At 42.6% G+C, this 23,662-nt stretch overlaps 1 protein-coding gene across 1 annotated transcript in view; it reads right to left on the bottom strand.

Annotated features, from left to right (window-relative positions):
• Nucleotides 1–23,662, bottom strand: part of ZNF462 (zinc finger protein 462) — an 88,125-nt gene that overhangs the window by 2,646 nt on the left and 61,817 nt on the right. The window contains 5 exon segments of the mRNA XM_014309930.2: nt 3,693–3,825; nt 6,365–6,588; nt 11,877–12,013; nt 14,518–14,782; nt 17,675–17,680. Coding sequence (XP_014165405.2) covers nt 3,693–3,825; nt 6,365–6,588; nt 11,877–12,013; nt 14,518–14,782; nt 17,675–17,680 — 765 coding nt within the window.

Raw genomic sequence — 23,662 nt, 5'->3', positions numbered from 1 at the left:
AGCCATTGAAAATAATTGCATGAACTATCTCACTTGATTCTTTTCCTGGAAATGAGACAGCACCATCTGCTCAGAGCATTAATTCCTTAGCAGGGATTATCTTAAGCAAGAAATCAACAGAATGTCTTTCTGACTCCTCCTGAACTACATAATAAAAGAAAAGGGATTTTGCTTAATTTTGGTTCTGATCTCTGCTCACTTGATTTCTTCACTCTCAGACTTATTCTGTTCAGGATCAGCCTGTGAACTCAAAATTGCTCACACATCCCCTGTTACCCACACCTAAGTCCTGCAAATGCATTTTTGTGACACACTTCTACTAGTTAACGTTTACTTCAGTTTTATATGGAATGGTTCTTGACACAATTTTTTGGCCTCTTCCCATGAAAGGAAAAAAAATCCTCTTTGTATTTCTTATTGCTGGGGGGTCATTTATCATGTGGTGAAATACCAGAAAGCTGCTGTGTTGGGGAACACCAGAATGCAAGCAGCAAATGCCATCAGCTCAGTTTACATCTGGATTTTTAACACCTTAAGCATGGCACAAATGTATAAACACACTGCAACACACAGACTAGTCATGACACAGAGACAAATATTTTTGATGGGTAATAGTTTTGGAAGCAAATGCTTGGATGGGGCTTGGAGCAATCTGGGATGGTGGAAGGTGACCCTGACCATGGCAGGGGTGGGACTGGATGCTCTTTAAAGGGTTCTTCCAACCCAAGCCAGTCCATAATTTATACCTGCAAATCCCATTAAGTTTAGCAAGTGTTACTCTAGTAAATCCACCACCCCTTCAGACAACACTATCTTGTTCATCCTACTCCCCAGTAACTTTTGCCTCTAGGGATGTGAATTTGGGCTGCTTCCCTGGAGGATTATCAGAAGCTGCTCTTCCCTAGGTTCTGCAGAGGAGAGGCAACAGATTGCACACACATCTGATCTCTCTATGGTTTTGCTCTGTCACACATACAAACACTCATGGACACTTAATTTTTGCCCATTATGCAAAAAACACCTCTTGATCTGCTGAGACCAAGACATAAAGATCAGTAACAGCCTCTTTGAGGCACAGCTCTACCTGGAAAAGCTTTTCTTGGCATGGTATTTTATTCTCCTTTTATTCTATATCTTTTACCACCCCTTCCTTTCCCATCCAAGAGTGCTGCCCAGCTCTGCCTGTCCACATGGACAATGGCCTTTGCTTGGTCCAGCAGCCCATCTGAAGAAGCCACAAGTTCTTATTTGCGCCTTCAGTACAGCACAGAGCAGCTCGAGTCAAAGTGGTGAATCCAGGCAAGAGAAAATCCTGATTCTCCCAAAGTCACAGACCTCAGACAGATACTTGCAGCACTCTCAGCAAATCCCACTTCCGGCTAGCACCAAAGAGGCTGGAATTGCCAGATGCACCCCAGTAGCACCCAGGATTGCACAGCTTGATGTGGTTTGGAAGCTGTGACAGCATCAGCCACTGTGACAGGCTCTGTTTGAACCCACACACATAGGTCTGGCTCTCTGCTACCAGGGCAAACCATTTCTGGGTCAGAAGGATCTTCTGGAAATGCCTAGAGAGATGCCAGCATGCATCCTTCAGTTCCTGTCTCACTGGGACATTTTTCAAAAAATTTTGCGCCTTAACAGTGGAAATTCACACAACTCACCTGGAAAAATGCAATCAATACAACTGGATCTTTTCTAATATCCTTGTTGTAGTAAGTGTTTTCTGCATTTTCTATATTCTATATTCTATTTTACTATAATCTATTACAAATGGTTAAGAGGATGAAAAGGACAAAAAAAAAACCTGAAAAAAACAATGGTGAAACATTAACCCTATGGGCTAGAGAAGAAAGAAATGCTGCAAAGCAAACCTGAAAACACGCCTGATTTTTTTAGGCTGGTCATCCAAAAACAAGCATGCAGAAATCATTTTAGCCAGCCACAGATTAAAGAAAAGGAGACAGAGGTGAAAAAATAAAAGAAAATCATCAAAATGCTGCCTTGCTTAACTCTGAAACATGAGGACAGCACATCTATTAACCCTTGCACATGTAATACTCCAGCATGGAAGGTGATGGTTTTTATACTTCCAGGGTGTAACCTAAATCCAATTTAAACAATGAACTTCACCTTGGGCTGCCCCCCCTGCACATGTGGCACACGCACAGGGATTTGTGAGGCTTGGCAGAGAGCACTTTCTTCTCCTTGGTGCCTCCAAGGTGACCTCAGCACCTGTGCCTGTGTGTAATGCTCACGTAATCCTCACAAGGACAGCTTGACTCCTCACCCCCTGCTAGCAGTGGGTCCACACAGGACATTAATCATCTACAGCTGAGGGGAGCTGATGCTTTAGTCAAATCATGGCACAATCACTGCTCCAGCCACAGAGGAGAGTCGGAGCTGTCCCTGAGGAATGCTGAACTCTGAGGTGCACATGTGGAACTGGCATCCCTCCTCTGATTTTTCTACCTTCTAAGACCTTGTGCAGGGTATTTTTCTCTAAAATATAAATGGTTTCCTATCGAATTGGCTTGCATTCTCATTGAAGTTAAAAGCCATCACTAACTGCTCTTGAAGCGCTGCTGATAAGCACAAACTGAATTAATCTGCAGGGACACAAAATAAAATCCAAAATGCTGGGGTCTTGCTGTCATAAGGTAAGAAGCATGATCTAGTTCTATGAACTACCTGTGAATCCAGAAATGGGAATTTTTCAATGCCTGAAAACATGTACAGAGATGCCTTTTTTTTTCCGTGAAAAGCTCTTGAGTGAGTTTGAAAGCTAAAAAATCAGGAGGAAAATGTTCACTGAACATGGTGGTGTACCTTTAGCTGAGGTACACAGAACTTGGCTAAGTGGAGCTGTCAGCATCAAGAATTGGGTGGCCTGTCCTTCAAGCCATGAGGGGACTAAAGATATTAAACAGTTGTTGCACTACATGATGCATTGTTGCACCAGAACAAAACACAGTTACACCAGATATTGGAATAACTTGCCTTTCATGGGAGAAGGTTGTTGGAAAGGAAACCCTTCATTTAACTATCAGAGAACGTACTTTTTCTCTGCTGATCTAAATTCAACCAAATTTATTATTCAAACCAAAATTATATGGCCTAGCTTTGTTGAAATAAGTGGGATTACTCTTCAATACAAACCTAGGCACGTATTTAAATATAGAATGGTACAGACAGGTGGGCTTGGATGTACCCTGGCTCTGGAGCTGCCAACTGCAGCAAATGCAAACAGGGCTGACTGTCTGACAAAGAATGCTGGGCAGAGAGATAAATAACAGCCCATAAAGCAGCCCTTCACCCCCCACTTGGGCAATGCCAAGTGAAAGCTGCAAACCGGTTACCAAAACAGAAAATCTGACAGGCCACTAAAATACACTTACATAGTTTTCCAAGCCCTTATAGATGGTATCTGAACAGGCAGATTAGTCACAGATGCTATCTCATAGTATGTATTCTCTCTGAACAGACAAAAAACTTGTAAGGAGGACTAGAAACACAAGATTCCCACTGGAGCTGTGTCTTCAGGAAATTCAGTAAGATTCTGTTACTATGTCTGCAGGATATGTGCTGTCCACTCAACAGCTGACCTGGCATGGTTGGACTGGTGAGGGAGGTTGCAGTGCCCAAAAAAATCCAACAAAAGTCCCCCCAACACATCAAAGAGCTGCACTGACCTCTCTCTTGAGCCTTGGGGCTTAACTCTTCTTCTTTTTCTTCTTCATCACTGCTAGAGCTCTCTGTTTTCCCTTTCATTTGCTCCAACTGGTCCAAGTTAACCCGTCCAACCAGCTCAAAATTACGACTCACCTTTGAAAGAAACACTTCTGTTAGCACTCAGCACAATCACCAACCAGCCAGAAAAGTGGCCACAAATGCAGAATAAAACCAGGTACACCCCAAAGCCTGCTCAGCTCGAGGTGACATGCAGTCCCCATAATCAAATTAACACTCATTTATTTCCAGGGGCAGTGATTCTTCCATTTCTGTTTATTCTGCATTTCTCATTTCTGGTTTTTTTTGGTAATTAATGAGATTGGGTAAACCCCCTTCATCTCTTCATCCAAGAAATGTAATACATCGAGCTGTATCCTCATTTTTAAGGCATTATTCAACTGCTGTGATCAAACACTGCTACCACACATCCATGCTGAAGGGGAACTCTCTGTGACGGGTTCATTCAGCTTTATTCATGAAAGGATGGTTCTTTTTTTTTTCACTGAGCACATGGCTGCTGTGTGGCACATACACTCTCACTCATTAATAACAGATTAATTTTCATTACGCCCGGGCTGCGAAGTGCTTTGCAAACTGATACAGCAGCCTATAATGGGAACACTTCACCCAGCAGTCAAATTCAGCTAACCCTGAGGTGAAACGCACCCAGTTACTTAACAGCTCACAGCAGCAGTATGAAAGGAGCAGCTCAGGGCACAGGAGTCAGGAACTGCTCCACATCCAAGAGGAGCAGCAGCCCAGATTTACAGCAGAGGCGGAGAGTGTGACCAGGACACCGAGGCTAATACTTGCTGCATGACAAGCGCCCCCTGAGCTCATTGATCACTGCTGGGAAGGGTTTTGGACTCATCTTTCATGCAGAGAGACAGCCCTCCAGCAGCAGCAGCAGCACAGGCACTGAGCCAGGCGGGCAGAGGGGATGGAGAGGGAGCAGCGAGTGCAGCACAATGCATCCTGCAAGGGGCTGAATGAAATAGCAACACCCACTGGCTGCTCTTTACCCCTCTGTGGGAAAGGAAATGTGAATGAGCCCAAGGAGGATGTGGAACAGGCTGCAGGGTACATCCAAACAGCAAAGGATCCTGAATATGGAGGCGTGAAGATTCCTAGTACTGGGTAACAGACAGCTGTGATCAGGTTCTCTAACTTAACACGTCACCCACAGAGGTTTAAACAAACAAGACCACTTGCAAGGCACTTGATTCAACTCAGTTCATGTGAAGGAACTCTTTTTAAGGTTCAATGTACAACCTGGGTAGTATCTGAGCCCAGAACTTAAGAGACAAATTGGAGAGGTATAATTTACCCCCCAAAAAAGGGGAAATGATACCTTACAGTACCAGCACCACCACTGCAGGTCCAGATCAGAAGGGAAAGCTAAGTTAAGGGAATAATCATCCCTGACTGATGCACTGTGTCAAAAAAACCCAAGCAACAGTTCCTCCTGGACACAGCAGGCACCAGGAGGTGTGGAACACCTTCTATACCATTTGAATCACACAAGACTCTTCAGAAGTAATAAAGGTGGTAGAGGAGCCTTGTATGCCAACATAAATTAAGAAAGTTCGGTTTTATGAAACGGTCAAATATTTTTTGAGCATGAAAATGTTGTTTTGTTGTTGTTGTTTTTTTTTTTTTGTTTTTTTTTTGGTTTGGTTTTTTTTTAATATGAGATTTGATTTTGCATTCAATACAGATTTTTTTTTTTTTTTTTTTTTTTTTTTTTTTTTTTTTCCTGGGATTCTGCTGCTAATACCTTCCATATATATTTGGCTTTAAGGAAAAGTCATTCAGTCAATGAAGCTTTTAGTGAGGACCTTTAGTGGGCAGCTAAGCTCCAAGAGGGGAAGGCATATAACTGCCTCCCCTGGAAACCTGCCAAGGAAGCACTCTAGGAAATATTCCAAAACACATCTCAGTTCTAGAACTTAAACATTTCTCAGCTACAGAAATTCAAAGCTAGCAGTCTGTGGAGAGCCTTTAAAGACTTCTCAAAGACTGGACCTGATATGTTCCCAGGTAATCCACAAAAACTCCAAAGTAGTCTTAACTGAGGACCTGGTTAGACTTGCTGTTTATCTTTCCCTTGTTAAAGGTACAAGGGGATGTATAGACCTCTTTGTTATTAAAATATGCATGGCATGTCATGCTGCTGAAGTTACCAGAGCAATCCTGTGTTTGGAATCTCCTGCCTTTCACAGGGGCTGAATCACACTGCCCTGGTATTGTTCCACAACTCTTCCCCCACCCCCCTTTAGATAAACCCAGCATACACAAGGGCCTTCTCCAGATAATCACACTCTGCATGCAGCAGCAGTTTGCCAATTCTGATCAATCTGAACAGCTTCAGAAACGATTATTCTTCAGTTTCTGAAGAAACAACAACAACAAAAAGATAAATAAAGAGAAAAATGAGAAACGGGAGTGCAACATGGGGTTAGCTTTCAGATTTGGGGAGGGAGAAGAAAAAATAACTCAAAGGGAAGCACAACATGGGATTAGATTTGGGGAGGGATTAAAAAAAAAAACCAGTGTCAAGCTGGCTAGCCAGACATGCAAATTAAACCAATTCACTATTTGCAAAGACTAGACCGCCACAAATTAAAGCTACCTTGTGCTCATCTCGAAGGTGAGCGTCCAGCTCCTCTGTGTGTTTGGTCTCATAGTAGCAGAGTTGGCATTTGTAAGGTTTCAGTTCATTGTGCTTCTCTATGTGCTGCTGCAAGCTCTCGTCACTGGAGCAGGTGAAGGTACACTTGTCACAGCGGAAAACGACTCCCTGCAGGTACTTGGACAGCTTGGAACGGCAGACCTCGATGGGAACGACCCTCTCCTCTGTGGGGACAGCACAACACTCACTTAACAACACTGGCAAAACCATCCTGCTCCTCTTAATCCCCAAAAGCCACAAATGCAGGTGTCCTCTGTGACTGGTGAGGGGGTGAAGAGGATGGGAATGGGAAGGTTTTGGGCCAAGTGAGACTCCATCTATGAGTCAGAGGAGCAGAGCCTAGGAACACAAAACCAGCCATAAATCAGCCCAGACCAAAAGTTTGGTTTTGTTCAGTTACTTGACAGCAGCTGAGAACTGCTTCCATAAAAGCAATAAACAGGGGAGCCGCAGGGTGTGCTTCCCAAAGCATCACACACTGCTGGCTCTGCACAAATTGGAGCAGGGTTCTCACCACCACACCCAAACCTGCCCCTCTGGGGATTGAGAAGGTGAGCAATGCAGCACTTCTCCCTGGAAAAAGGCTGTGCAAGTTCAGCCAGCAGCAGAAACTTCCTGATTTACCCAAAGCCCAAACTCTGTACTCATGATGTACTGAAAATGTTCTTGCTGAGTTTTTAAACTCTGCACTCCCTATAACAAAGCAGTGATGTTTAACAGAGCAGCAATTAATTTCGGTCATTTGACACAGCCAGAATCTGATATGCCTCAACACTCATCCACTGTGGTTCCCTCCATGCTGTGCACACCAGAGAAACCCCAAATCTCACCCTTCAGCTGAGGGTCACCAGCAGATCCTCATTAAGGCTTTTGTTACCCAAACTGGCATTTTGAACTAGAACACTTAAAACTTAACAGTTCTCCTTATGCACTGCATACTAAAGGAGGGTTTTTTTTATCCTCCTCATCCAGGCTCATCCCCAAGGACAGGAGGAAAAAAAAAAAAAAAGAGGCCTGAATCTCTTATGGTAGACATGAAGGCTGAAGGAATGTGAGACGTGGCAGTGCACACATGGATCTGAGCCAAAGGGCCCTTTCTTCTAGTGAGGAGGGTAAAATTACATCCAAAGACAACTACAGAAACACACACTCCCTTTACAGCAAGACTTTTTTTTTCTACAGCTCAACAAAATATTCCATCTTGCCTAGCTTCTCCCTGAGCACAAAACTTATCTATCTCCTAACTTCCTCTTTTTAAGTTTTCCCCAAGGCTATGCCTTAATCCAAAAAAAACCCCCCAAAAACCAAACGCCCGAAGACTTACGATTCTTTTCTACACCAACAGCAGCTTCTCTAACTATAAAGAAACCAAACAGTGGCCATTCAGGGTGGAAACAGGGGAGGGGAGAATAGGGTTTAAGACACAGCAGAATTCAAAGCTGTGCTGCTGAGATCACTAGAGAAACTTTTTACAAGGTTGTTGCAGCTGCGTGTTTTTGGGCCCTCAGAAATGCGTGACACAGCTGGTTTCAGAAGTGAAAAAGCCAAGGGAAGTTTTCAAAATCAGAAATACTGATTAAAATATTTTAACATTCACCTTTCCTCTAACAGCTGGCATGGATTAGAAAGGCTAAAACATGCCATGGTATAAAACTTTAAATCTACCAGCCTGAAGTAAGCAGCATTCTCTCATTCATGTGAACAAAACCTATTACCTCACAATCACACATACAGAGCCCCCAAATCAAAGGCAACACAGTAAGAGAAGGGCAAAATAGACACCAATATCAACTCTAGACTGAAAGATTTCAATTTCAGGGAATGATTTATAATTTTTACATGATGTGTTCATGTCAGTGAGCTTCCTCCAAGCTATGATTTTGGAACTTGCAGGGCTAGCTGGACCTGGAATGTTACATTTCTTAAGGTGATGTTCTCACCTCCAGCTTGCCCCTGCAAAGCCCTGTTTATTTAATTACTCATTTAGAATGCACTTATCATGTCTGGACAACCAACAAAATTACAGCAAACCATAAAGCCCCACACAAAAATTGAAGAGGTAGGCTCTTTACCCCCCGTGAGACTTCTTCAAAGTTCCATCTGTGTCTAATCAAAGACTACTGCAGAAACCTCACAAAAAGATGTCCCAACTTGTGGAACAATTTTGCAAGAGTGGTAATTAAAAAATTAACAACAAAATAAACACCTAACAAAAGCATCATCTTGGTTCAAGAAATCCAATCCTTACACTAGGCTGGAATATTCAGGCTAATTGTATCAGGGAATGAACTGAAAGGACATTAATGACTAACTATTCTCAGTACTGCAACTCAAAGCAGACATACATTTTTTGGCTCAAGGCACAAGAGAGCTCAGGACTCTATTAGTCCTCAGTTATAAGGAGAGATCTTTGTTCAGCAGCACATCAAAGCATATATAACTCAATTCCTTCCCTCAAAGGTAAACAAAAACAAAACAAAACAAAAAAGGCAGCCCTACTATCTAGACAGACCAATTACTTGGTCATCCTGGGTTTTGAAAATACACATTTTTGCCTGGAAATCCAAACTACACCCACAGAACAAGTAGTATTTGGATTCCAGTAGTCAAAAGCAAGCACAGCACAAGGATTCTGCATGTATCTGTGAGGTTGTATGTACAATGCAAAATGCCAGAAAAAAAGCATGTGAAGGAACCAGGATCTGTAGCAAGGAAGCCTTTGGGGAGGTGGGTAAATCTGAAAATTTACCTTAAAGATAATTAAAGGTATTCAAACATATGGGTGGTATTCTCTTATATGGAAGAAGAAAATCACTGGGTTCTTTAAAGGAAGGATAAGGAACAAAAATGCCCAAGGATTTAAAAGTATAGCCAACGGTGAACTTGGATTCAGCCCTGGAAAAACACCAATATACTTCAAAATTAACAAGGGGAATGCTACTGGAAAGGATAACATCAGGAGAAAAGGTGGTCCGGCCTTAGCAGGGGCTGCCCAGGGAGGTTTGGAGTCCCCATCCCTGGAGGTGTCCCAGGAGCACGTGGAGGGGGCACCCTGAGCTCTGGGCTGGGATCAAGATGGGGAATGGCCACGGGTTGGACTCAATTGTCTCAGAGCTGTTTTCCAACCTAGCTGGTTCTGTGACACACTAATTGTGTTGTGCAGCATAAATTAAAGGCTAACATGCTGCTAGATCAGGAATTCCCTGTCTCCCCTTGCCTGTCATAGAGACCAGGAAGAACTAGAGAGCCAAACTTCTCCTCAGCGACCTGCAGCACCCCCTGTACCCACAGGAGGGAGGTTGAACTGCCCTGGCACTGGTCAGGGGCAGGTGGTGCATGAGAGAAGCTCTTGGAACCTCTCCTTCTTCATGGGAAAGCAAATTCCTTGCCTTATATATTTTTCTTCTCACTAGGCATTCAAGCTTCTAGCTGATACTGCTTTCACCCTGTGAAATTCAGCCTCTGTAGCCACTCATTAGGAGGCAAATATATTCTCCATTTCAAGCACATGCTGCTTCACCAAGGATTAGGGGTGCACCAACTTGGAAGTAATGTAAGAGTCATGCATCTATAAACATGCCTTTTGCACAAAAGGAACATTAACTGTGAGCGGATCGAAGCCTTCACTCTTGATTTTACATACTGCACCACTTCATCTACCTCAAAACTAATTTTCTTGGGCTGAAGCTCAGGGTTATGCCCTTGCTTTGCCAATGCAATTGCCATAAAACAGGAAGGCTATCTCAGACTACATTGACTATCCCTCAGTCTCTTTTCCAATGCACATTAAATCTTGTCAAAACCATCTGCTTCAGCGGCCACACAATTAAGCACAACAGTAGAAGGCTGTTTTTTAGCTGGATGTGTGCACAAGAAATCACTGTAAGTATGAACCCTGGATATGTGATGTCAAAGAAAACCCTTTTGTGGCCTCTTGAGACTTTTTATCAGTTATAATCCCCTTTGCATTAAAACTTTTTTTACCCTGTTTTCTCCTCCCCCCAGCACTGTGGTGTGTAGACCATGATGTCCTTTTGCCGTAAGGCTTGCTCCAGCAGCAAAAACTCTTTGAGGTTGGTTTCTGCAACTGAAGGAAGTCCTACAGAAGAAAAGATCCACAGTTTCACTCACCCAGGAGGTGACAACCTCCTTTCAACTGGTCAGAAACAGCTCTGCACAAACAGTAGAGCTGCTTGAGCTCTTCCACTTCTGCAACTGGACAATCCCAACACCCAACCTACGCCAAGATGGAAAATACCCTAAACCCATCCAGTTCCTTCTATTTTAAAGGTCTGGCATTGTCTGCTGGAGCCCTGGCATGGCCACAAAATGGAGAAAACCAGGAAAAATCTGACACAGCAACACTTCCAAGGGCAGGAAGTAAAAGCCAAAGCATTGGCCAAACCCTTGCAACCAAATATGTCAGCTTTGTAATGCGCTTTCTGGTCATTTCCCCAGATGTTCCCTCACAGAAGCCCTGCTACACCTGCCAGATTTCTTTCTAGCCCTGCTAGAAAGAAATCTGAATTCTGCCAAGCTCACTGAGCTGGTACTAGAAGAACTCCAAGCTACCAGCACTGAGAAGTGGTATACTACATGGAATTACGACAGCACTTGTCACACCAGAATCTCCTCCAGGAAAAAGATGGCATGCAAAACCTGTGTTTGCTCACCACCAGTACCCCACTGTGAATCTCTGCCCAACCTGCACGCAGGCAGAGTGCCATCCCAACACATGGGTTTGGGTTTCGGCAGCCAACAGACCATCCACAAGCATCAAGTGTGATAGCTGTGGGCAGGAATCCCAGCCCAGAGAGCCCAAACTGCTGTCTCTTCTGAGCTACCAAGCCCACAGTTAATAGAATATAGAAACCCCTACTCCCACTTTTAGCAGGCTGAAAAAAAATGTATTTAAAAATTAAGAGGTGTAGACAGAAAAGGAGCCTTACGGTAAAGTGAAAAATGAGATAATTATTTTGTCCCTAAGAACACAGAGGAGAAAATACTCAAGGAATTTATCAAGGGATATTTTGAGGCCTCTATGGTTAGCTGATAAACCTTTTGGGTGACTTTATGATAGCAAGGCCTTTAAGATAACAAGGACATGGTCAGGGCACAACTCTGATCAAACTTGCAAATTAGGGCAACCCTTTCTAAACAGGTGTTTGATGGTTTTTCACCTCCCTTGAGGAAAACCTTAAAAACTATCCCAAATCTGCCCTGTTTCAGCACTGGAAAACTTTGAATTGTACAGGAAATAAATCAGTTGCATCTTATAGAAAAGAAACAAAAAGACAATCAAGGGCTAGTGACTCCTTTGACATATTTGCCCTCATGTACAGAGAGAGGAAAAAATTAATGAAACCAGTCTGAAATATTGAATGAAACCAGAACCAGGGCCCTGTCCAGCACTCCCCTCACTGGACACAGACATGGACATGGATGTTTTTACCTCTGTGCAGAACTATATGGTCGATCATGTTGCGTTTGTATTTGGTGTGGTAGAGACAGAGAGGGCAGCGAAGGTCTTTGGGTCCTTCCTCAGGGACTGCTGAATGCCCAGCCTCCACGTGCATAGTAAAAGCAGATCTGTGAGAGAGGAGGGAGACAATGGCAGCAGTCAGGAAGGCAGTAGCGAGGTGCCACATCTCTCTATAAGGGATGTGTGGTGTAAAGAGGTGCAGATGACACTCAGCCCTGTCTGCGCGGCCCCGCAGAGGGGCTGCTCACATGAGCGACACATGAGCGGAGGAATCTGCAGGCTCCTGCCCTCAAAGCAACAAACACTCCTGGTGACAAGATATTCTGCTGCATGGGCTGCTCCATATAGTCACACTGCTATAGTCAAGATAGCAGAAGAATTCCCATCCTTCATGCTCGCTATCTGTCTTCAGGCTGAAATGTTCAGTGCGCTTTCTCCGGTGAAAGTTGAATTTTTAGCAAGTTGAATAAAATCTGTCAGCTATTCTGGGCTTGCAGAGGGGAGGACAAACTTATTTGAGGCAGAAAACATCCTTAGCCATCTTGATCTAACCAGCCAAACTGTTTAGATTGTGGGTACCAAAGGGATTTGCGTTCACAGCGAGTTTGGCACTGAGTTGTTTAACTTTCAAACCATCAGCTGTAATGATCTGAAAACCCAAGACTTAGAATACTGTACTTATTAGTGTGGAAGAATGAATGAATACTTCACAGTACTTTTGAACCAAAAATTTCATGCTGGCATTACACTGGCTGCATACTTAGAAGTTGCAAGAGATAACACATAACAGAAGAAATTAACTGTACATCCATTTAACCACAAGCCCAACTACTGAAATCAAAAACTGTCTCTAAACTTGGGGCACTTGGTTATTTTCTCCTAAAACAGTGATAAATGTTGCAAAAGCTATGGGGCTTGACACACTGAACTAGAGTAAAAAGTGGCTTTGGACCCAATCCAGCAATCACTGAATTCTGCAGGTATATTTCTATCAACTTTGGTCACTGCTCTCATGCTTTTAAGTTTCTAAGGTGGCTTGAAGAGCGGATTGGCATGTTTTTGAGGGTTTTTTTTTTGCCTCTTCCTTCACCTTTTTAAGACAGAAAATACACTGCTATGAATGTGTTTAAATGCTGCCTGATTTATTTCATAATATCAAGGTGAAAGAAAATGGCACTTGAAAGACACAGGCAGATTGGACCTGTAAATTTCTGGTAGTATTTAAGAGAGCAATCAGGATACTAAACATAAGCAGGAAATTTTAACATGGGGAGAGCAAAAATGAAGCAACAAAGGGTAGACCCAGTGCTCCCATGTGGATTCTCTCAGGTTTGTGCTCAACATTTTCTTCAACAGAACTCCTTCCCTTGATCCAGTCCTATTGTTTACTGTCACTGTTAACAAGTTCAAGACCTCAAATGTCAGCTCAGGGCGTTATGCTCAAGGGCCCAGCACATCAGGAGGAAATGATGAACTGCACATGTGCCTTTTTCTCTTTTCTTACAGAAGAGCAGCTAAAAACACACACACAAACAAACGCACAAGGCACCGAGCCTTTAAATTTAAACAATTGGATTTTCTGAAATGTCTCTGTATGCTATCAGATATGCTAGAGAATAGCATCTTTCTATCATTTAAGCTAGAAAGACCAGGGGGGAAAATAAAATTACATGAGAAGGGTTTCTTCAGTAAGGTGAAATAAATTCCCCTGTCACCGCTGGACACTTGATTGTCCCACGTTTCAAGCTGGTTGCATGTGGAAATTACATTATTTCTGCAGAGAAAATTTTCACACTTAAGGACAAAGGGATTATGAAATGATAGTTTTTGACTCTCAGAGAATCTCAGCAAAATAAAGAGGGGTGCAGCAGACTGCCACACTAGACTTCCAGAGGGCAGGCTTTGGCATGGTTAGGGGACTGGTTCAGAGTCCCCTGGGAGGGCATCCTGGAGGACAAAGGAATCCAGGAACACTGGATGTTCTCCAAGGAGAAAATCCTAAAGGTGTAAGAGCATGCTGACTCAATGTGCCAAAAGATGAGACTGGCATGGCATGTCTGGAACTTGGGGGGAAAATGAAGAGTTTATGACTTTTGCAAGGACTGTGCCAAGCGGACAATGAGGATGTTGTGAACCTGTTGGCCTCAAGTTGCACCAGAGGAGATTTGGACTGGATGTAAGGAAAAATTTCTTCCCAGGAAGGGTTGTCAGGCACAGGAACAGGCAGCCCAGAGAAGTGGCTGAGTCACCACCCCTGGAGGGATTTAGAAGATGAGCAGATGTGTCACTGAGATTTAACACAGGGCTTGGCAGTGCTGGGTTAACGGTTAACTCGATGATCTGAAGGGTCTTTCCCATTCTAAACAATTCCATGATTCTGAAACCTTCTGCAACTGTGCTGTTGTCTGCAGCAGATGGTCCCGGTTGTTGCAGGCAAGGAGAAAATGGATTACATGGATGCTGCTGTGATCTGGCATGGCATTTCCTATACTCCTCTCCCTGGCCAGCAGTGCCCATGTTCCTGTTGGCCATCAAAGACCTCAGAAGTCTTTTCAAGTGCTGAAAAAAAACCCCTCATGAGTTCAGTTCATCTGTTTAGCAGAGTACTTACTTAAAGCCTGTGTAAAAGGAACAATCTTTGCACTTGAAGAGTTTCTTCCCTCCGTGCTTGTCGCGGTAGTGGCGCCGGATGCTCTGAATGTACCCCGAGGAGAACTCACAAAATTCACAGTTAAGGATGGCTTCCGCTTTTTCCACTCCTGCAGCACTCCCAGAAAGTGGGATTGGGCTGATGTTGTTGTTGTTCCTGGCCAAAGCTGCAGACTGGTAGTGGTTCAACTGCTGCTGAACATCAGGAGGCTCAGAGTATGAAGAGTCTGCAGGGAAACAGAGTGGAGTTGTTATTCCAGGTGGATCAACAAATCTAAAAAAGGTTTGATGATGCCTGCTCCAGAACCTGCTGGCTTTTGGAGGGGGTTGACCAAGCTGTTGGTTATGAAACTAATCCTGCTTTCTGAAGGGATTAAGAGGTGCAGCATTTCTTAATCTAATTTAATGTGTATTCTACAATTTATAAGGTGAGAAATAGAAATTATGCTTTTTTAGATTTGATTCAGGGAGAAAATGAGTGGCACATTTAAATTAAAGTAGTCTAAAAAAGAAGCCTGATTTTAAGACACCTAATTTTTGAAGGTAAAGCCCTTTAATCATACTGCCAAATGTTTTATGTGTTTGGCACATAAAATCAGAGCAGATCCTCTCAAATATCTTGCGCCAGTTCACACAAGGTGAAGATCTGGAACAGGGTACATGTAAATAATCTATCTATGGGAAAAAAAAAAGAAGAAAAAAATGTAATCCATTTTCTTTCTTATGCCAGTTCACATAAGGTGAAGATCTGGCACAGGGTACATGTAAATAATCTATCTATATGGGAAAAAAAAAGAAGAAAAAAAGAAGAAAAATAAATGGATACTCTTCCATGCTCGTGCTGATGATGTTAGAAATTAAATCATTATTGGAAAATAAAGATGCTTAATCATAAATTCCAGTAAAGCAAACTTTCAAACTGCTGCTTTGCCATACTGAGTAAAGAGATCTCCAAAGACACATCCCTTCTACAAGCCAGCAGAACTCTGCCACACCATTTTAATGGCATGTGGAGGAAACAGAGTCCAGAGATGTCTCAGTAGTGAAACTGAAAGCCGTAATATGTTGGTTAGACACCCCCAAAAAGGAGTGTGGGGGGAGGGAGGGTGGTGTTGAACCTTTCCCAACACACTGCTTGAATGTGGAAGTTACGAATTCATCTGCTTTGTTCTACATAACCCACAGCTGCCCATGAATGGCACAAATCAAAGCAGATGAATAAAGCACAGATGAATTTCAGTGCAATTTTCCTGAATAGAAGACAAAAGGCTCTTTTCCTAAGCTTTCTAGAAGGGGGAAGAAAAGCCAGGGGAGGGGGGAGGTGGGAGGGAAGTAAGGACACAAACTGTACCAGCCACCTCCTGCTTCGATGTGTTCTTCATTTTCCAAAGCTGAATTCCCCAAGGCTAGATATATAAGAATTCCCTCACAGACACACATTTGTGGGAACTTAACACCATCCAATCCAACCAATTAGTATGGGGAAACAAAAGGCAAACAGGCCTATACAACACTGAATGTGGGGACTTCTCCACCTGTCTTCAAAAGAGCAAAATGCTTGCTTTCTTTTCCCACTACCACAGGCAGGGGGTTACACATGCCCAAAAAATGAGTAACAAATAATGACAATAAAAAAAACCAAACCAGACCTTGAAACAAAATAGACACAGCACGTAAATGTCTCCAGGCACCCCTGGCTTCACCACCAGGTGTACATAGCAAAGGGGAAGGCAAAGACATGAAAGATTCTGGTAAAACAAATGAAATTTGGGTTTGTTTTTCTTATCCAAGCCCCCTCAGCTGAGTGAGGCTGGATTACAAGGCAGCATTTATCATCCCTCGCTTCCACCACTTCCACAGCACGTTTGTTCACCAGGAGGGCTCACAGCGAGCTCCACCTGTTTAAATGTCAAGGCTTTCTTTCCCCTGTGTTTGAAGCAGGCTCCCCACATCCTTTACTTTGGCACAGGACAGCCCTGAGGAGCTGCAACCCCTCTGCAGAAGTCTCTCTTCTCTCAAAGGCAGCAACTGTGTGCTCACCCCTACTTTGGAACAGGACTTTGAGGGCTCAGATGGGATTTGCTGACTCACTTCTCTGGGCTACCAGGTTCAGTGATTCTAAAAGCTCAAAACACTGTTAGACAGATCTCCTGGCAAGAGCAAGGCAGTCTAAAAAGAAAGTTCATAGCATTTGAAACAGGGTTTTTTTTTTGTTTGTTTCTTTTTCCTCTTTTTTTCTTTTTTTTTTAATGTGTTCTAGTCAAACTACTCTTAGGGTACTGAAGTCTACTTTGTGGTTCACTTGTTCCCCGCCTCAGGAAGAAAGGATCAAAAATTTCCACCACATCACCAATGTTCCTGGCCACAGTCCCAGAGATATCCATGGCTAGGAAAGCTACAGGTCTAAAAAAACATTTTTTTCAGGAGAAGGAAGTTCTGCTGTTGTCTGCAAGATCTACTGTGCTTCAGATGTTTTTACTCCCCCTATCATCTGGTGTCTATTATTCCAGCTTTCGGACTTTCCATCGGTTATTTACACAACCCTGCGGAATCTGGTATGTGAAAACTGCAGAGGCAGATAGTTCCATGTCAATTCCCACACACAAAACAAAACAAAACAAAACAATAAAATAAAAGGCACATCAAGTAGCTTTTTCCCTGTCACTGTCAATAGCCAGGAGAAAATTCTACCTTTCACACAGGCCACCCCACAGTTTTTATTATGTTGCTTCATTACACTTGAAAGAGTCACGACATTTAAAGGAATTTTTAAAAGCCATCTGAAGAGTTTTTCCAGTGAGCTGTACCCTTGAACAATGGCAGTCTAGTGTACTCCTTGCCTTTTCCCTTGCCAAATTCTTTCATTACACTTGCTGTACCACAAGATTTAGCACTTCCTGAAGGAAAACACTCAGGATTAACACATGTGCATAGGGCTCCTGATGGTGTCTGAGAACCAGCTTGCCAGACAGCTCCCCTGGCTTGAAGGGGCAGCCCAGCTCCACCAGGAACACCCTGGACAGAGCCCAAAGTTGACTGAAGGCACAGGAAGAAGTTTTTGCCTGGGTTTCACTGAGCCCCATCTTCATTATGCCACTCCAAAACCAGCACCAGCTGACCAGAGCCTGCCTCCAAAGATGCATTCTGGCACACAGAATGCCAGTTGCCAGCAAATGAGAAACAGTGGATAGGGGATGAGCTTTTGGATATTTTTTTTAAATTTATTTTTTCGACGTCTTAAAAGCAGTGTCTTAGAGAAGGGCCAGGGCATGCATATCCACAGTCACAGTACACTGCTTTAAAAACTGCATTTTTCCTTGCTCTACTCCTGCTGGAAGAGTGGGCTGCTGTTCCAGACACCTTTTGGAGGTGTTGCCCCAACAACAGGATGCCAGGCCAGAGGACAAAGGAGGAAAGGAGCAGAGCTTTTCCTCCACAACCCAAAAACTGAGTCATGGCTGTACACAATGCAAGTTCCACCTCTTCTTCTTCCTGCACCCCCAAGCACAAAGGGCTGGGTGCACTCTGATAAAGTGTTAACATTCTTGGCCTAGAGCAGGAAGAGCCATCCATGTCTGAAAAAAGTAAAAAAAGCCCTAAAAGCCTAAGAAATCTGAGAACATTTAAAGCAAGCAAAAGGAAGATTTCAGAAAAATTGTATTAACTACATGTAAAACACAGCAGCAGTGAATAAACAGGAATGGAAGGGAAATTAAGAAAAATTAAACACCAGGAAGTACCATTTACATTTTAAAGAAAAAAGGCGCTTTTCTTTTTTTCACTCAACGGCCTTGAGCCAGCACAAGAAAATAAAGCACATTCATATATGCAATGAAAGGGAAGAAAATAGAACACTTAGCCCTGACTCATTTGAACAATCAAACAAACAAAAAAAGCCCACACCCAAAACACTGAGGCTTCTTTTTAAAGACCAATTTGTTTCAAAATGAATGGAAGGACTTCACTGTGCAATTCCAAAACCAAGTTAACAGCATCGGATGATCTGAGATAAAATGAAGGACACCTACAGTTGTGTCAAGAGGCAAAAATTAACAGTGACTGCTGCAGTTAAAAATGGAAAAAACAGCGGCAATGCTGTGAATCTCAATTTTGAGATTTTACATATGGCATCTACCTACAAATTACCTGCACAGGACAAATAACAAGGCCAACAAATAATGTAACCCCTGCCAGCACCTATGCATCTAAAAGGCATTATCTTTCCTTAGTAGAGAAGAGCATTTTTATACCCAAAATTCCAGAAGTTGAAAGGAAAGAAGGAGAAATGATTGTCCATGGGGTGATTTATCAACACAGCTATATCTAAATTACTGCTGCATTCTGGTAAGAACACACATTCAAGTCTCACTGTGTCCCTCCAGGGGCATTTGCAGAATGCTTAGAACACTAAAATCCCTGCTCAGGAATGCTGTCACTCCAAAAACTTCATCCAAAGTACAGTCCCAAAGACTGGACAAATCTGAGTCTGCCAACAAATCTGGAAGTTACTACCTCAGCCAAAAGAGCACGAAAATTCAGCTTGATTCCCTGCATACCCCAGGGTCACACACTGGGGAAAAAATGTGCAAAGAAAATACACAATAAAAACCCACCATAGAAGCAAAATGAAAATCCAAAGTTTCATTAGATCCTGTGTAGCATATAACATGCTTGAGATACCTAAACGAAAACAAAACTTTGGGATTCCTGCTAGGAGAAAAAAAAAGCAGTTTCAGATCCCGAACTGAAAACATAAATTTACACAGAAATTCAGTGATGTTTCAGCTGTTTTTAGGTATTTTCAGAGGTATCAACGAACACCATATGCAACAGCAAAACCCTTCCACAAGATTCCTAAACCCAACAAGAAGAAGCCAGAAATTCACTCAGACATATCAAAGTACGAGACACTGAGCAACAGCTGAGAAACAAGAGGGAAAAGGACTTTTTAGAGGGAGGAAATTCAAGCACTGCTCCATCCTTTTAGGGTAGACAGAATGAGACATATGTAATATAAACACTTTCACGCCTGCAGAGTGATGGATAGGGGTGGAGGGAGGAACACTGCTCAGGAATAGCAGTTGTTGGAGTGCACTGGAAAGTGACGTTGTTGACTTTACAGAATTTTAATAATTTAATAGCTCAACGACCAGGAGGAGTCACTGGGAGATAAAAGTGAAGACACCATGCCCTCCTGGTATATTCACACAGAAACATCAACCAGTCAAAGGAGACCAGTATTTGTAAGAACAGTGAAATTAGGGACAGAGATGTTTGGCTCATGAGATAAGGAAAAAAACCCAACGGGAATGTATAAATAAAAGAAAGCGCTTAGTAACACTTTGTGAGAGAAAAAAAGGAAATGAAATGTTAATATAGGTCTAGGACATTCTAGATCTGCAAGGAAATGTTCTAGAGAGACGAAGAGGAAAATATTTGGAGTGCTATTTAATTTTATCCGAATTCATTCATAAAAAGAAAATTTCTGCAAAGAACGACAGGAAAAAATCCAAGGATTTCAGAAAAGCAGCAGCTTCCTCTGGATAAAAAATTTGTAAAAGCGAGTAAAGATGCAATGCTGCACCAAAGAACACCAACAGACAACATACGGCAAATTGCTATTTTAAAATGCTTAAGGATAAGCGTAAGGGTGGAATTTAGGAGATTTAGGAACACAATCCCTTCCAAAATTCAACGGGGCTCAAAACTACCAGCTGACTGAGTGGCAGGATTGCACATAGCCATGAATGGCAACAGCTTGAAAAGTGGGAAGGTGGCGAAGCAGGGTGCCATACAAAGATTGTGAAGACTGCACACATTTGTTCACTTTATGCCACACAGCACTGACCTGGAAGGAAGAGTATGTGGGAGGGTGAAATGTTCTGGCAATAAATTAAGCTGAGGGGAGGGGAAGATAGAAGAGACTCAGACTCAGAGAGATGCAACTAAACATTCATGACGAAGCTCAGGGAAACAGACAGCACAAGTCTTGTTCACTGAATGCTTAAAAACAGTGTGAGCCTATAGTCCTCTACCTAAATTCTGATTTCTGCTTAAGAACCTTTACATTGCCAGAATGTTATGAGCGAGAGATAACAGACAAAAGTTTTGTGCCCCCACTTGCACACTCCAAAGAAAAAAGCAAAGAGTAATCACAAAGTAAAGAAAATAAAGCCCTGACTAAAATCGTCATTTAAGGGATTTATATACCACTAGTACCCCAAACCCCTCCCCACAAAAAAAAACAACAACAAGCCCAAACCAAAAACAACAAAAACAACCACCCCAAAAAAAAAAAAAAAAAACACCAAAAAAACCCCAAACAAAACAAAACCAAACCTTTTTGGTGGAATTTATTTCAGCTTTATCTCTAAAGACCACTTCTTGGATCATGACACACCAGCTTTTGTGAGAAGGATATTACATGTATTTCAGAAGAGAGCAATGAGAAAGGCACATGAAGTATGTAATCTTATTTATTCAGAAGAGGTGAGAGAAGCTATATCCATATTTCTCTATAACTTTGAATTTCCTCTGAATTTGTGTGCATACTATAGCTCTGATTGGGACTGAGACAGCACAGAGGCTATACAGCTTCTTGTGCTAATATCCAAGTAACTTCCAAGGGACATAAATTTCACCTCAAGACAAAAATAATAAATAATTTTTATCATCTGAATCACTTCCACTGAGAGACTCTTACCCTGCTGCCTGAACAAGAATTTTGGAGTTGCATAGTTGAGATCAGGAGTGCCTACAATAGTCTGTAAAAGATGATATATTTGAAAGCAGCAGGAACTAATTAAGATCTAAGGAAAAGCAATATAATTGATGAAAAAAGTTATACCACAGTATTTCTGTAAGAAGAAAAAGATCAGTTCAGGAGATCCCCATGCTCCTCTGTTTAAGAGTATTCAACACACCAGAAATTCCCATTTTCATGAGCTTTCAAGGCAGGCACCACCCTGCTCTGCTGATGCTGTAATTTGGAAGGACCAGTTTAGTGCTCAGAAAATGCTTCACCATAACTTCCAGTTATCCCTTGTTTTCATCTCTTCTCCCCACAACAATATTTCTTTCCCACCCTCAAATCAATCTAACTTTCCTGTTCTTTAGGTGACTTGGCTGCTTACTGGTCACATTTAGGCTGCACACAATCCTCTCACTGTCAACAGAAATTCCTTTGCACTTAAAACCAGGATTTCTGCTACATATCAAACACTGGGACCTCCATGACCTTACCTATTTCCATAAAACACATTAAAATTTTGTCCAGCTCTTCCTTATTCTGTTGAATCAAACTCAAACTTCATAAATGGAAGTGCATTTGCAGAAGAGGGAACACAAACATAACTGGAAATAGCTTTAGCAAGACACTGATTTAACCAACCTACTAAAAGGACTTACTGGCAACAGGCTCTTTTTGGAATTTAAAAAGTTCTACTTCAAGTGATTCTTCACTCAATACAATAATCTACCAATCAACTTTTTACTTTTTCATCAGTAGCCATTTGATCCCCATGCTGTTGTGTTCCATGATTTCCTTCTCATTTTTAAGGGCAATTCATCAGGTAATATTCACATTTCCTTCCCTGCGTGATGCTTTACATATTTGTATTAATACAAACACAGTGCCACAAACACACATGTTTCTGTCATCTAAATGCTCACTCTCCTCTAAAGCTTGAAATGAAGAGAGGGGGGAAAATCAATTTATCAAGCAATTCTTATTGGCATTCTGCTTTAAAACTGACCCTAAAATTACAGTGGCAGTATGTGGGTACCAAGGATCCATTCTAACTACAGAGCTCAGGAACGTGAACTTGTGCAATTTGTTGTGGAGACCTCCAGCACACACCTTGACATTATTTTTATTGCCAACAGAAAGTCCTCATCTCTATCACCAGCTCTGAGCCCCGAACACTCCGGGCAGTGTTTTCAAGCACTTGTAGTAACAATGTTCCTTAAAGAAGTAATAAAACCAGCTACTTAAATGTCAAATCCTGGGCTGTCAACTATGATGATAACACACATCCATTTCAACAGAGCAAAAATGAGCAAAGTTTTTACCTCTCTGCCAAGCACCAGATCCCTCCAGCATGTTTTAAATCAATGGGATAAACTGGAGTCTCAGGTGACAGGGAGGATATCAGCGAGGCTGACAGAGAAAGCTGTGATACGTGGGTAAGATGCTCTGCAGAAATGCCCTCTTGCATACCCTGTACCCTTTTCAAGCCAACAGCATCCTTTTCACTCTGTGTTGAGTGATCACAAATTCCCCAGGCACACAAGAGATCAGCATCTACCACTTTGTCCTTTATCCTGAACAAGAAAATCAGAGCCAAAAGAAACCAAAAACCTCAGGGGAAAAAAAAAAAAAAAACCCAAACAATAAAAACCCAACCCACAACAGGAGTCAGGATACTCTTCCTTCTTTCTCTGTGAATGCTATCAGGTAACTTCTTTTTGCATCAGATGTTTCTTCCTTCATTAATTTCTTGACCTGCCCAAACATTCTGTCTTCTTCCAAGCCTAGGCAAGCCTTCCAGGGCCACAGCAATGCCATCACAGCAGGGTGGCCAACTCCACACAAGGCTGACACCAACCTTCTCCAGTCTTGGCTTTGCCTTTGCCCATTCAGCTCGAGCACAAAAAAACAGCATCAGAAAAAAAAAAGCACAATGAACAGCGAGCTGACACTCCCCTCAGCACAGCCAATCACATCTCCCTCTGTTCCACCAGCCACAAAACAGTTCTCAACATGCTGCAGGAAAAGGCCAGAAGCCAAACAACTATACCCCAGTGGAAGAGAGCTTCAGAGAACAAGGTCATCCCCCCAGTGCCTCAGGACCTTGGAACAGTGAGGAGTTTGTTCAGTAAAAGTGGAGGTGAACAAGCCCTGTGCTTGTTCCACCAGTCCCTGCCAATCTGATGGAGGAGAAAAGTCCTATATGATCCAGCATCTGATGTTTGGCTTAACGCTGACCACAAGGAGTGAGACAAATCAACAATTACCGCAGAGTTTTAGAAGCACTGTCAGGCAGCGTGGCCACTCTGGGAAGAAGAGCAAAGGCTGAGGGGAAAGCAGGAACTTGCTCTAGGTTAGG

Source organism: Geospiza fortis, unplaced genomic scaffold (assembly GCF_000277835.1).
Source record: "Geospiza fortis unplaced genomic scaffold, GeoFor_1.0 scaffold208, whole genome shotgun sequence".
In the NCBI taxonomy this organism is placed as follows: domain Eukaryota; kingdom Metazoa; phylum Chordata; class Aves; order Passeriformes; family Thraupidae; genus Geospiza; species Geospiza fortis.
This window is presented reverse-complemented; position numbering and strand designations above follow the sequence as displayed.